The sequence below is a fragment of the Syngnathus typhle genome, linkage group LG8 (assembly GCF_033458585.1).
Source record: "Syngnathus typhle isolate RoL2023-S1 ecotype Sweden linkage group LG8, RoL_Styp_1.0, whole genome shotgun sequence".
NCBI classification, from domain to species: Eukaryota; Metazoa; Chordata; class Actinopteri; order Syngnathiformes; family Syngnathidae; genus Syngnathus; species Syngnathus typhle.
The window spans coordinates 8,729,249-8,743,513 of record NC_083745.1 but is presented as its reverse complement, the minus strand read 5'-3'; the positions used below and the strand labels follow the sequence as shown (position 1 = coordinate 8,743,513).

The window sequence follows — 14,265 nt, the reverse complement described above, 5'->3', positions numbered from 1 at the left end:
CCTCTGCAGAATTTGCTTCAGACTTTAAATTGGCCAGAGGTGCGAATCTATGTAGGTTTGATTTGATACTCTTATGAGCTTTTCTAGAGGAGATGATAAATAGGTAAAATATTTAGTATCTCTAATATTCCAAGATATGCTTGAAGTAGTGGGTTTGTACGCTCCAAAGCCAACTAAAATATTATCATTATATATTAATATATTTATAAATTAATACAAATAAAATTCAGCACGAATTTATTTTTAAATAAAATATAGTGACTAGTTGAATGCGCCTCTATTCCTCTGTTCGCATGCGTCGCTGTGACTTCATCCTCGTTTTTTTTTTTTTTTTTTTTTTTTTTTTTTTAACCAGCTCACGTCCGGTAGTTTCTGGGTAAAAAGAACGGATACATCGCCAAGAGGAGGAATCCACCCGCGACAAATGCACAATAAACAAAGAGGCCTGTGCTCGCACACCTCAAATTGCAACGAGGAAGACTATGCGTTAATTGTCCGCATCTCTAAAAGGCGTTTAAATGGAAATTCATTTTTCGAAGCTGCGGTCCGAGAGAGAGCTGCTTGAAAACAAACGAATATGGGCTTTGTTAAATAATGATGGTCTGCGAAGGCTTGACGAATAACGGTAAGATTTAGACACATTTTCGCTGTCTGGATAAAGTGACGCGCTATGTGCACAGCAAACAAAAACGACTGCTGTGTGTGCATGCACATCGTCATTTTGGTGTACGTATTACTAATCAGCATAAAATATCATTTTCATGGCGTAAACAATTGTTTTTTTTATTTCAGGTGGCAACAATGGTGACACGCGTGCCCTCCTTTTCAGGGGATAATGTTTGCTTTTTCATCAGTGGGTGGCTAATAAAATGATGAACAGCACGGAGGTGCCATCAGAGCTGCCGGATTTGCACAAGCAAGTGAACTTCAATGGCACACAGGCGTCACACAGCCCCCCTATTTGGGCAGTCGTCCACACGGCCACCTTGACCTTTTGCTCCCTCCTTCTCATCTTCATCTTCTGCCTGGGCTCCTATGGAAACCTTGTGGTGTTCCTGTCCTTCTTCGACCCGGCCTTCCGCAAGTTCCGTACCAACTTTGATTTCATGATCCTCAACTTATCCTTCTGTGATTTGTTTATTTGCTGTGTGACGGCTCCCATGTTCGCGTTAGTGCTTTACCTGGATGCTGGTGGCGTGGATGGCGTGTCCAAGAGCTTCTGCTTCGTCTTCCACCTGACCAGCTCGGGCTTTATCATCATGTCACTGGAGACGGTGGCGGTCATCGCCCTGCATCGGCTGCGCATGGTCTTGGGCCAGCAGCCCAACCGTACCGCCTCGTTCCCCTGCACCCTGGCGCTCACAGCCCTGTTGTGGACATCCAGCTTCACCATGGCGGCCCTGCTCACCATGCGGGTGTATCCACGCAGGGACGGTCCCTGCTTGCCCCATTTTGGTCTAGGAGGGGGTCAGGCCGGGTTGGTGCTGTACGCGTACCTTGCTGACTTTGCCTTTTGCGTGGCTGTTGTGTCTGTGTCTTATCTGATGATTGCCCAGACCTTGAGGAAAAACGCTCAAGTGAGGAAGTGTCCCATTATCACCGTTGCGGCCACATGCACCCCGCCCCTGCCACCTCTGCCAGCCACCGGCTTCGAGGCGGTGCAGTGTAGTGCCCAAGGCCCCTTGTACCGTAATCAGATGTATAACAAGTTACAAAACGTTCAGACGCACTCTTACGCTACCAGGACCAAGCCACCGGTGGTCCCAGGGGCGGCCCAAGGAGCCACGTGTTGCCAGCTGGTCTCCACAGTCAACCTGGCTACAGCCAAGGACTCCAAAGCGGTTGTCACTTGTGTTGTTATCGTGTTCTCAGTACTACTGTGCTGCCTGCCAATGGCGATCTCCTTAGCGCAGGACGTTCTCACGCCAGAAAGCAGCTTCGCACATTACCAGTTTGAACTGTGCGGCTTTGTCCTCATCTTTCTCAAGTCGGGCATCAATCCCTTTGTGTATTCGCGTAACAGTGCCGGTCTACGGCGCCGTGTGCTCTGCTGCGTGCACTGGGCCGCGCTTGGACTGCTGTGCTGCAAACACAAAACCCGCTTGCACGCCATGGGAAAGGGCAGCCTGGAAGTCAACCGGAATAAATCTTCGCACCATGAGACCAACTCGGCGTACGTGCTCTCGCCCAAGGCACAGAGGAGGCTGGTGGACCAGGCGTGCGGGCCGAGTCAGTCCCGAGAGTGCGCCGCTAGTCCCAGGGGTGCACGGAGGCCTCGCCCCGCCAGCACCTCCACGCCCATCAACACGCGCATCGAGCCCTACTACAGTATATACAACAGCAGTCCTTCTGCCGGACCTAGCTCGCCCACCAGCCTCCAGCCTGCCGGGTCGCAGACGTTCGCCTTCGCCAAGTCATACGTAGCCATGCACTACCACACTCACCAGGACACCCTGCAGGACTTTGAGAGTACCTCTGTGCAACAGATTCCTGTCCCTTCTGTCTGAACCCATCTCGGATCAGTGTTGTGTTCTGCAGTCAGAGTACTCAAGGCTACAGTTGCAGGTCGAGGTCAAATTGTCTCAAATTGTCAAAACTCCCAAATCTACAGAGATGGTTTGTGAGCTACTTATTTCCAAAAAAATGTCTGAATTTTGCTTATGTGCCCACTGCATGCACCAGTAATTGACAACCTTAAGTGGACAGCTTGGTGTGGAAGTGCTATCTCTGAGGTAAAATGCAACGCTTTTACTTTCATCATGGGGGCTAATTTTTTTTACTTCATACTCTGGGCTGGGCTGATTGGGTAGAGGAGATAAGGCAGCCACTGTTGAGCATTGCAAATGTGATCATTCCTACATCTGCTCCTACCAACTATATACCAACTTTCTTTAAATTCTGAAAATCTAACAAACACTCATATTTGATTTGACTTTTTTCATTAATGTTATGAATCCCACAGGTCTGTGTGTCACCCTGTGATTGACAGTCCAGATTCCTCACAAACGTATTTGATGAGTGGCATAGAAAATGGATGTTAAAAGACAGACTTATAATTGAAAGGTTTTTCCACTGATTATGATTTTTTGACTTAGTAATGTTTCTATAAATCTACCTGCTGTGTTGCACATGCTGCTACAACCTGGGACAGGTGACTGGCCCACTTAGTTTTCGAGGTTCAATATGTGATCACATGCACACTTTTTGACCCAATAAATGTTTGGCAAATGCTGTGCGTCTCTACTCTTTGATTTAAAACAATGTAATTGAAATTTTGGAGACAAGTATACTTATCTACAAAAATTCAATCACATTACAGTTAAACTAGTTTAACTAGACTTTTTGTTGAATAACGAGCGTTTAATTTATAGTAGAAAAAAATAGGGGAGTTAAAGAAGATTAAGCATTGTTTAGTATTTTTATAAATCACAACGTTCGCCATTCGCAGTATTAAAGTTGCAACAACAGCACCCCCTTGTGGTTAAAAGTGTTACTGGATCACCGCAGGGATATCGTGTAACTTTGTTCAATCCAAGCAATCCTAGAGTTGTGCATCTTAACAAAATACTCTTTGAACAAAATTCAGAATACTTCATAAAGTTAAAAACAAGTTTTAATCGATTGTATTAGCGATTTAAAAACACCCACCGATGCATAAGTTACACTCACCCTTTGTAACATTTATAAAGCACACCTCCTCACTATTGCAAAAAAAATTAAGACTACAAGTGCAAAGTATCCGGCAACCATTTGCAATCTCTCTCCCACACAGTGAATCATGATCTTGTACATTATAAAATCATTCTGGTAGAGATATGTAATATGGACAGTAAATCCGCATTGTCCTTGAGCAATTTATTTAAGCTACAACCCAGTTGGGTGAGGCAGTGCTGTGGTTTGTTCCACCGCTCAGATCATGACATCTGGATTGTCCCTGGAGCTCCTCAGCAACCTCAAGTCCAGCTTCAAAATCACCACAGTTTGAACCTTTGTTGGTCTTAAGCGTTGCATTATGACCATTTGTATGCTTGGCCCTTCACTACTTGGCCTTCTCCTCCTCTTTGGACCGTTTAGCTGGAAATGGACAGAATCCCGTGTTCATCTGCCGAGTCAAGAACCCCGCATATGACTGAAGATTCAACCTGAGACAAGAAAATGAATTTAATGTGGCAAAGACAAACCATCAAAGTGTTCAAACCATATCATTTTGTCTGACAAATGTCCGCTAGCTTAATGGCAGCATGCTAAGTAATGTTTGTTAAGTGAAAGTTCATAGAATATTAAAAAAAAAAAAAAATCATTTGACTGTCTGCACAAAAGCAATTAACTGTTTGACGAGCACAATTACCCCGAGGACGTATTGGCAAGTCTGAGGTTCCAGCATATAGACGGTGACTGCATGGGGAGACTCGGACTCTTTGCATCTGACGCAAGAACCAGAAGAGGGAGTCAGTAAAGAAAAACCTGGTTCTAAGTCAACTCGGATAACTCTTAACACTCTTCACATACTTTAATTTGACAATAACTTGACGCGGCTTTCCTGTCAGATCGCACAAATCGCCATGGCCGTAGAAATGGGAGACCATCCTGCAGAGAGGCATTAAAAAAAAAAAAAGTCAACATGGACAATAGGGCATTGATTTTGATTGAGGAGCAGTGTCGACTGCATACTTGACTTTCGCCATTCCACTGTCTTTTAGCTGGTAAGATCGAGCCACGTTCTTCTTGGACCACTCAATGTGTTCCTTGGCATTCCAGCTACCAACCACCACAATGTTCTTGGCTTGCTCTTTGTCCTGAAACACCAGAGCAACAGGATCTCAATGCATCAACGATTTACATGCTTCCCCAACAGACACACAAGTAAAAGCAGTCTCACCTCATGGTACTGATGAACGTGTTTTCCATAACAGAATTCATATTTCCACCATCCGACCCCCTGAAAAACACATCACCCTGACATCAGCGTGGTGACTGAATGGCCTCCGGCTCAACTGACGATGCCTCACCCCGTGTAAACAGTAGGAGCCGCTAAGGAACTCCCTGACCAGCTGCTCGTCTGTCAGGCGCGATATGTGAGTGGGTTTGTGTGTGAAGGCTTTCTCTCTTGTTGGTGGCGCTGCTACCTTCTGTTATTAAGTAGAACAAATATAACCTTTTACTTAAGTTTAACTTCTACACTGACTTTTTTTTTTCTACCAGAGTTTCTATTAAGATACTTTTGCCCTTTCAGGCACTGTATACGAGACTGTTAGATCACTGACCTCTCTGTGCTCTGCAGTGGTGCTGAAAGGAGGCTTAAGCTGCGCCTCCTGCTCCTTGTTCAGCTGGGCAAGACGCTGTGGCCGCAGCGGCGAGCCAGCCAGCGCCTGGCACAAGATGGCGTTAACCGGAGATGACTTAAACCTGCACGTCACATAAAAAGAGGAGTGGGTATGTTTAATCTGCTTTACCTGTGGTGTAAGCTCATGAAAAGCATTTTTGAGAGTTTCTACCTGTATTTAGGGTGCGCACAGAGCAAAGGGGTCAGCACCACCACCTCATACTCGCATGAGGTGACCTCAGCGATGGACAGAATCTCATGTTTGGCCTCCGGGTGACACACGTACTGGACGGACGTGGAGCGCGGCTTGTCCTCTTTCAGCGCACAGGGTGTCCCGTTTCTCATTTCCAGTGAGTAATATGGAGTCAGCTGACCTTCGATGTTCTTAGACTGCACCTTTAAGAGAACATGTATGATATATGTCCTATTTATAGCGGCAACTATAGTGCGCTGTTCAATTTGTGAAGCTTACTTCGGTTTCGGGTGCTGACTGAGCCATGTCTGTCGCTTCTACTTTGGCTGATATAAGAAATGCATTGCAATATATTATCAGATAAAAAGAAAATGATGCATTGATTAATAAGAATACACAGATAGTTCAGACTATTACCAAGGTTTAAACATTTTGAAATTAGACAGCATAGAGAGAAGTGAGTTACCCATCAGAAAAAGTAAAAATAGCACAAGTGAAATCTGATTAAGATACAGAATTTTGTCCGGTTGGATTTTCAAATTGCAGTAAATGCTAATGATCTAGGTTATTTTTTTTCAATATACACATTTTCAAAGATTGTTGGAGGATGAAAATACAACATACCCATTTCTTTTGCTTTTCTCTTCCATGATAAATTTCCCAAGAAATACTCCTGAACATTTACTTTCTGTGGATACACACATCTATGAGGATTATTATCAGTGTACTATCAAAACAGTGGTAGCTTTTAATTTCATCGAGGTTCTTCTCAGAACACCAACCTGTCCCATCTCCTTCTCTTCATGATACTGCCTGACATGTTTTCCGTGACATACCTCATACGTCCAGTAGGATTCGATCTGCCAGCCAATGAAGAAAAGTCTTTTGGTTACACTCCACCAACCAGCAGTAGTACACACTATGCGTGTGCAGGCAAAAGTGAGACGATCAGCAAGCTTACTCTGTATGAGCAGCTGCTTCGTTTGAACAGAGGCTCCAGAAGTTCAGATGGACTTGGCCCGCTGTATTCCTTCTCATCGTCCTGAAATTTAAAAACAAACGCAAATGAGGTCCCAAGAAGATGAACGATCCTAACCCTCCACACAGGCGACCTTAACTGGGCTGAGGCTGTGCCATTACCTCTTCTCCAGAGGTCACTGAAGGTAGGAGGCATTTGTACTTCTCCTTCTCTATCGTGGTCATGATGACAAAGTTGTCTTCCTTGTAAAGTGCCCCCGACGTGGGCTGATGTACACAGACATTGATCTCTGGTTGAGCACATTTTTCAAGTTAACAACGCTTTAAGAAGCGAAAGCGAAGGATGCATACCGGTGTGATTTCAGCCCCGGGCCATGTGATTTTAAAAGGAATTTCATCGGTGAAGAAGGGCTGATCGTCACCGTGTGCTAAAACGCTGAGGCACAGCTCCAGAAGCCCACCGGTCATCACCAACACAAGCCTGGCCATCATCTCTGTCTCCGGCCACTGAGCGCCAATCAGGCGCTCCTTATGTACCACTTCCGCGTGTTCCTCACTTAGACTCCAACCTGCGAGATGAATTCAGAACTGGCCCCAAAAGATCCGGGTTGATATCCGTTTGGTAATGAATTAGATCATTTGTGATGTCAACACGCCAGCAAAACACAGGAAGTGAGCGCTTTACTTGCCACGTCCTTTTCCGGGTGCTTATTACGTGATCAAATAACAACAGCGACACGCGCTGGTAGTATTCGGCCAAGACACTCACCCAGTGTGTCGCCTGACCACTTTATCAAAATATACAGATACATATCTTAAATTGGAGTATGGACAATAACATTAGCTAAACTGACGCGTTGATATCTGTATAAAACAATAATCCCTTCAAAAATATAATGCTGATGTTTGTTCGACGCGTTATAAAGGTGTTATTTCAACAATATTTGTTATTGTAAGTGAGATTTGTAGAATTAATTAAATAAATAAATAAATAAATAAATAAATAAATAAATAAATAAATAAATAAATAAATAAATAAATAAATAAATAAAAATACATTACCTCATCTGCCTTGACATATGTATTTAGGTGTATTTAGTTGATAGTACTTTAGTTGTCTTACTCACTAGCAATAATAATACTCTATAAGGCACTTTACATTGCATGGGAATTTCAAAGTGCAAAGTAGTAGTAATTATTGTCTTAATTGAACATCATTTAGGACGCATACGTGCAGTTTTTTTTTTTTGAAAAGTTGGAAGTCTCCACAATATCATTTTGTTTCACCTGGTGGTGGAGCTGTTGATATGGGAATGGATCGTGCAAACACTGACTGCGATACAAAGAAAAAGGACTGGGAGGGGGAATTTTGGACTGTAAGAGAGGATTCAAGCAAGACAAACGTCCCATAAGATCTTACTTCCTCTAACACACCCACGTTTCCCTCATAGCTCTGACTCACCTCTGTCGACTATGTCGACATTACATATTGATTGATATCTGCATGCAACTTTCATGGATGAATCGACGGCAAGATACTCGATGAATTCAGCTCGTTCCCATGTAAACTATTATAATATTGAAATGCACCAATAGAGTCCGTAAACTCCAGAATTTTGAAAGCTCCTTATGAACTGAAACATAAAGGCCTCGTTCCCCAAGGTGCAAGACTTGGAAACTCGTCAAGTTATGACGTAATTGGCGGATTGCGCGGCGACGTCATTCTACGCGCGTGCCTTCACGAAAATTAAAGAAATAAACAATATGTAATAAACAGTTTTGGTGTATTATTTAAACCACAACACAATATGTCACTGGCGTCATGGTCCATCAACAGCCGAGCTAATATTGCCAATACCATTAAGTGCGTGTTTTGCGCTCTTTTTTTTTTTGTACCTTCAAGAGAGTCAGTAAGGACGTTGTACGGTCGCACACCACGCTTGTTGTTTTTCTACGCGCACAGAATGCTTTATTGTTGAGTTTTTTCACTTAAATCCCAAGTTTATAATTTGAGCAATTTCTTTTTAGGAGAACCAGCCAGGATGTCGCAGTCGCACGTTGTGCTCGTTTCTGCTCTATGCAACATATTTGGGATAAAATATTTTTCTCCATGAGTGTACGCAAATTCCTTTACAATATCGGATTAGAAACGTATCATCATTGTCATTCTGTGTGATTCCATAGCTGCCTGAACTAAATATTCCCAATGACGCCCTTCATGCATACCCCACTCTATATATAATTGATACAACTGTCATTCCGCCAAGTGTATCACAGAAACATAAATCTGAGAGGAAAGCAGAGAAATGCATCTTGACACTTGATGTTCTGCAACAAGATTAAGAGATCTTGACCCATCACCTAAAAATACACACCAACTGTGTCAGATCATCTGACTCAGATGACAGATCAATATTGTCATTTTTTGAATGCTTTCTTAATGACATTTGGTATTGACTAATGTGCAGCTTCTCTACATGTCGGGTTTTATATTCTGTTGTCTCCCTTGGCAAATATGACACTATTTACATGTCATATTGATCATTCTTGATGGATCTGTCAATGTAGAATACAGAAGGTAGAAAAGCTCCGTATTAAAGAAGCCAATTTATGATTTATTGCAGAGCTACAGCCTATCTGCTAGTTCTCATTTTATGGCCACAATGTAAACAGGTAAAACATTTTAGTTTGCGGTAAATAACTGAGTTTGTAGCCAATCATATTCATCATAGGATTTTTAAAGTGCTATGGCTCCCTGCAGGGCATCCAAAAAGTCTTCATAGCGCTTCACGTTTCCCAACTTTTTTTAATGTCATAGCTTCATTCCAAAATACAATACATTTGCCGATTTACCTTGTGAACTACAAACGTCATACACTATTATGGCTCATATTGAGTTAAAGTCCAACTTGATTGACACTGGCTAATTTTATTCAAAGAAAATAACCTTTATTTGTAAGCGTGGCTTCACCAATTAAACGCGTGTACTGCATGTAAAATGAAGAATGGGTCAATGATGTCAAAACGGAAAGCTACTATAGAGACAAGTCTGTATCAAAGAAACAGAACAGGCTTGTGGATCTTAAGAAAGATGAATGTTAAGCATGCCAGTAGTTTTCTAAGTCCCCACAGAGAAGATAATGAGAGAATATTGATGCGTGCCCAAATCTGGATGAGCTCCACATATTAGCAGCTCGTACTTGCTGTAATAATATGAACAAAGAGATTAGAAGTGAAAGGCTCTGGATGCTGTGGGGCTGTCCTTGTGGAACTCGTGTACCTGCCTTATTATTTGCTGCTTTATAATGTCAAAAAGACTGTTAGAGACATTTTTGTGAGTTAGTGGGGACTTTTGCACAAGACAGGAATTTGTGGTGTTGATGATGTTAAATTTAAATCTTCCACAGTGCAGATCTGCTAAGGTAAACACCCAGATGTGCTGTTAGGAAGAACTAATTTGATCAGCATAGCTCTCCAATCTGCAGTAGAGCACCTGGCGTCTGGTCTCAAACCACTGCTGCAGCGTGCTAATGATATGGAGATGGCTCAAAGCAGCCCCACAACAGCTGACAGGATTGGTTCCTCAGATACGAGTCAACACGCACATACACATGAAACCTTTGCTGGGATTTTCACACTGTCCTTTTAACAGCACAGCCTTGATGCTGGTCCAATGCATTTTGCTCCTCATATATTAAATTCCAGGAAGAAAAAATAAATCACGTGGTGTATTATCATGTGAGGAAATGCGATTTGCACTGGCAGGAATCTTGAGATAGGGAAAACAACTTGGGAATACTTTGGGGTATTTTCCAAATTGGAAACAATTTCAAGTGATATTTCCTCATACATATTTATTTACACAGCTACCTGAGAGACAGGATATTGCAATAAATGAATAAAAAAGAAAAACAAGAACCAAGTCAATCCGCTAAGGACTACCATTCAGGCAAATCAATAGAGAAACTGAAATTAATTGAACACATTTTTTACATTTTAGTTTCTGGCAGGAGTGTTAGTATGATGTCAGAGTAACATTGCTATGGAAACATGACTTTCGTCTTAAAATTAAGCCTGTCTCATGCTGGATTTAAGTTCCACTGACTATTTGTACAGTTGTGTTACATGTGACAATATACTTACTATTTTAATCATGTTTATGTCTTTAGACTTGGTGAAGCAGCATGTGACTTATTGCCCAAGGTCATCAAAACAATGTCTTGGCCTACTACTTTTGGAATGTTGGAGGAAGTTGAAGAAAACCCATGCAAGCAAATCTCGCATGCCTGAGATGAGATTGGATCCGACAACTCGGAAACTCAAGCAAACATGCTAACCAACACGTCTACCATGCTGCCCATCTTCTGGCATTGTATAACATGGTCACTGTGAACCTTTTGGCAAACAAAGTGTGGTTTTAACACAGTGATGTAAAAGACAAGCAGGAAGCGTATTGGCAGCTTGGCATCACGTTGCCTCTTTTCCAAATGGCACAAGGAGTCTGACCTTTTGGTGATTTGGGCACTGTCAGTAGATGACCTTTGTGTACACGGATCAGTGCGTTCACATTTAGCACCTTTAGACAAGGTGCAAGGCAACGTACTTGTCAATCTGAAAATCGTGAGCAAAATAGAAACTAAAATGATCTGGGATAACTTGGCAAACAATACATCATGTCAGGTCAATAAATAATGGGATGGTCAAACAAAACATATCATGCATAGCACATATTGCTCTTTTAAATTCCCACTCCAACTTAAATGACGTCAAAAGCAGAATGCCAGTGCTCATTTCAGTGAATATCAAAAGCATAGAAATTCGTTTCAAAGTCTGACACAAAATTGGAGAAGTGTCCTGGAGTGTATTGTGTTCCACCCGAGGTTACACTAGATGTAAAAGTTTTTCAGCACTTCTTCACATATTTACGTTTTGGAACTCTGTTTCATCAGTGATGGATGGTTAAACTTGTTTCAAGGTATGACCTGAGGTACCATGTGGCTTTCCCGCTGAGTCAAGGTGATTCCTATTGCCACCTGGACATTATCACAGAATGGCCCGCATATGCCACTTGGTTCTGTAAGAACTGCTCGCCTTCATTACTGTGTTTTGAATTACTTTTACTATTCTATTCTCAAACTATCAGCTGTTTGGAGCCAAAGGGTGACACAAGGCAAAAAAAAAAAAAATCCCTCCTTTTTGCCACTATTTAAACTTGCCCAAATTAATGATGCATCTGCAGTTTTGACCCGAGCTTCGCTCACAGCAGACTGTTTGGCCTCTTGCCCTCAGCGCTGCCGGGATGCTGACGTATGCTGCCAAACTACTGTGCTAATTTCATCAGGCACTTCATCCTCCATCAGTGTCTCACTTTAGTTAGTTGCCTAATGTTTTTACTTGGGAAGGGATGCTCGTTATTCTTCCACTTCTTCTTATCTTGAGGGAAAAAATAATAATAATAGTTCAAGGTTCTGCATTTGGCCCTTAAACAAAGACAACAATTATTTTCCAATAGTCCTTACATCAGTTTGCTACTGGTAACCAAGAAACATAAGCTGAATTCATGCTGTGTTCAAATCTACATACCTATTGGATTTAGGATTTTTCCATAAATATTTACTGTAATTACGATTACCATTGCATTAGCATAGGTTTGCGATACTTATTATTACATTAATTGCTTTTTGAGACCGTGTGTTCCCATTCATGAACAAACTCAGGTGAAGTAGGAACAGAGTCACAGAGTGGAGGTTTTGTCATTTTTTTCCCCACAATTCCCCATATTAGTGGGTTCATTTGATTGTTCTATTATTATGGCCTCGAAATTAAACTAATTTTGGCTTTACACAACAATGCCATCAATTAATCATACAATACCTCTTGAAATGTGATGCCCATTAGGATTGTTGTTGTTTGTAATTTTTGGTTTTGGCATTGAGTTTATAATATGCATTTTCAAAGATAATTTGGTCTTTTTTTCTTGAGTTTTCATGTTGCAAATCTTGGGCTTGGTTGCACTTGCACATATAGTGGATGATCATTTAGAGTGAGAAGGCTTAACAAAGGGCTCAAACGCCGAGGCGTGACGAGAAAAGGGCCGCACGCAGTGACAAGAAAAGGGCCGTACGCTGCACGCAGTGACTAATTATCATCTGACTGCGGAGTTCCTCGTCTTTAGGCTCAATATTTTCATTTTACAGCCTGCAGTTTACTGCTTTGGTTCACTAGTCTCATCAACTTCATGTAGAATTGAGCTAGAGGAGCTTGGATGAAGCCTATGTACACAACTCAGCAAGCAAGCTTGGCATTTGGAAGTTTCAAAGGGCTAAAAGCAGCTCTCACCAGGGATAATAAAAAATCTTAGTGCTACTATATTGCTTATTTTCTCTAACAGACAATTGTCTTCAGAAAACAGGAATCATTTTCCTCTTCCTGCTTTTTTCCATGCTGTAACATATCGCGCTATGATGGTATTTGTTAAACGACGTTTCTGAAACTTCCTCCTTGACCCATTTTGAACCCGTGACCTCAGTCATGTTCGTAAATAGCTGCAAGGGCAAACTGCTCCTCCCCTCCTTCTGTTGTTGTTGTTTTTTTCTCCATATTCTTGGATGCATTCTGCGATTCTTATGTTGTCCTGCAGGGCTAGCACAACACCACAAGAGGCTTGGCTCTATATCCAGTCCCTGTTCTAGAAAAGAGAACCACGACTGCGGGAGGCACACCCTCTAACCTGCTCGTACCCCTGGCAACCAAAACGGAGCAGCTGGTACTGTCAGCCGCTCTGAAGGATGACCTGCTGCGTAGATACTTTTAGCTCGTGATTCACTTATCGTGATCCTTGCACAAATACGTATACAGTAATGTATTGAAACTCAGCTTTCTTGTCACATTCTCTACATTTGCTCATCAAATTAAACCTGGTTAATTCTTTTAATAATGTTCTACACACAGCTTGCAGGTTAATCAATGTAAACTCCCTAAGCCCGACTTGATTTTAATGAATATTTTTTAAATGACTGATTATTCTGCCTTGTGGATGTGATGTGTTTATTTTTTTTTGTATGTACATAAGAATTTATCTGGCTAACAGCAAGTAGATACATTTCATTCACAAAGCTGAGGCAAAAATAACTGAACAAAAATAGAGTCACTTTTATGTAGCAGTGGCTTTTTATTCATTTCACATTCAGATTTCCTCCATTAAGACCGAGTCTTAAACAGGAAACACCTGGACGGAGGAGTGAGTGGATCACAGCTGGTTCCTTCAAGGCTGCCAACAGTATTCTCAACTTCAGCCGCCAAGTGGCACCCAGCCCTGTTCTTCTCAGCAAATGAACACATTTTTATAAATGAAAGAAACCCAAATTGCATTTGTGGCAGTTAACACTCCAACTGAATACTCTGTTAACTGAGAGCAATGAATGCACGTGGACCATCTGAGGCAGAGCACTCGAAAGATTGTAATTTGTCAAAATGGATGTCCTTTGGACAGATGCAACAAAAGTGAAGGATTTTAGCAAACGTTAGCTCTGTGTTTAAAAACCTAAAAAAAAAAGAAACAACTGGAAAAAAACGTACATCATCGAACAGTTAACTTACCGTGATATTTTTGTTTTGCGTTTTGTGTTTTTAAATGTAAAATATTCTTAATGTCTTGCCTCAATATATATTGTGATTATTTGAGGGCACACGTATGCCAAAGATACTTGACTTTTGGGGCTCTAATTAAATTGACAGCAACTGTTTACACCGCCAACACCATTAATAGCCC

The 14,265-nt window shown here is 41.9% G+C and overlaps 2 protein-coding genes across 4 annotated transcripts; one reads left to right on the top strand and one right to left on the bottom strand.

The window, feature by feature from the left end:
• Positions 1–361: 361 nt before the first annotated feature.
• Positions 362–3,223, top strand: gpr75 (G protein-coupled receptor 75). Its single transcript, XM_061285352.1, has 2 exons — positions 362–625; positions 793–3,223. Exon 2 carries the CDS (start codon positions 870–872, stop codon positions 2,505–2,507), a length of 1,638 nt encoding a protein of 545 aa, XP_061141336.1. The 5' UTR covers positions 362–625; positions 793–869; the 3' UTR covers positions 2,508–3,223.
• A 372-nt stretch (positions 3,224–3,595) lies between these two features.
• On the bottom strand, positions 3,596–7,206 carry erlec1 (endoplasmic reticulum lectin 1). Of its 3 annotated transcripts, none has more exons than XM_061285355.1 (14): positions 6,917–7,206; positions 6,657–6,784; positions 6,478–6,558; positions 6,299–6,376; positions 6,141–6,204; positions 5,796–5,842; positions 5,496–5,719; positions 5,265–5,406; positions 5,010–5,129; positions 4,880–4,939; positions 4,672–4,796; positions 4,510–4,587; positions 4,349–4,424; positions 3,596–4,142 (listed from the first exon to the last, which is right to left on the bottom strand). In XM_061285355.1, exons 1-14 carry the CDS (start codon positions 6,984–6,986, stop codon positions 4,071–4,073), a joined length of 1,365 nt encoding a protein of 454 aa, XP_061141339.1. In that variant the 5' UTR covers positions 6,987–7,206; the 3' UTR covers positions 3,596–4,070. The 3 variants fall into 3 exon arrangements, with proteins under 3 accessions (XP_061141339.1, XP_061141338.1, XP_061141340.1); XM_061285354.1 differs by having other exon boundaries at positions 6,657–6,761; positions 6,846–7,205; XM_061285356.1 differs by having other exon boundaries at positions 6,846–6,987.
• Positions 7,207–14,265: the final 7,059 nt, after the last annotated feature.

Excerpts from the sequence above, each read along its gene's own strand:
- gpr75 (XM_061285352.1), top strand. The coding sequence starts at position 870 with ATGATGAACAGCACGGAGGTGCCATCAGAGCTGCCGGATTTGCACAAG.
- erlec1 (XM_061285354.1), bottom strand. The coding sequence starts at position 6,986 with ATGATGGCCAGGCTTGTGTTGGTGATGACCGGTGGGCTTCTGGAGCTG. Across the intron at positions 4,797-4,879 it reads ACGTTCATCAGTACCATGAG|GACAAAGAGCAAGCCAAGAA; the intron begins GTGAGACTGCTT and ends CTGGTGTTTCAG. Across the intron at positions 4,143-4,348 it reads CTTGCCAATACGTCCTCGGG|GTTGAATCTTCAGTCATATG; the intron begins GTAATTGTGCTC and ends TTCTTGTCTCAG.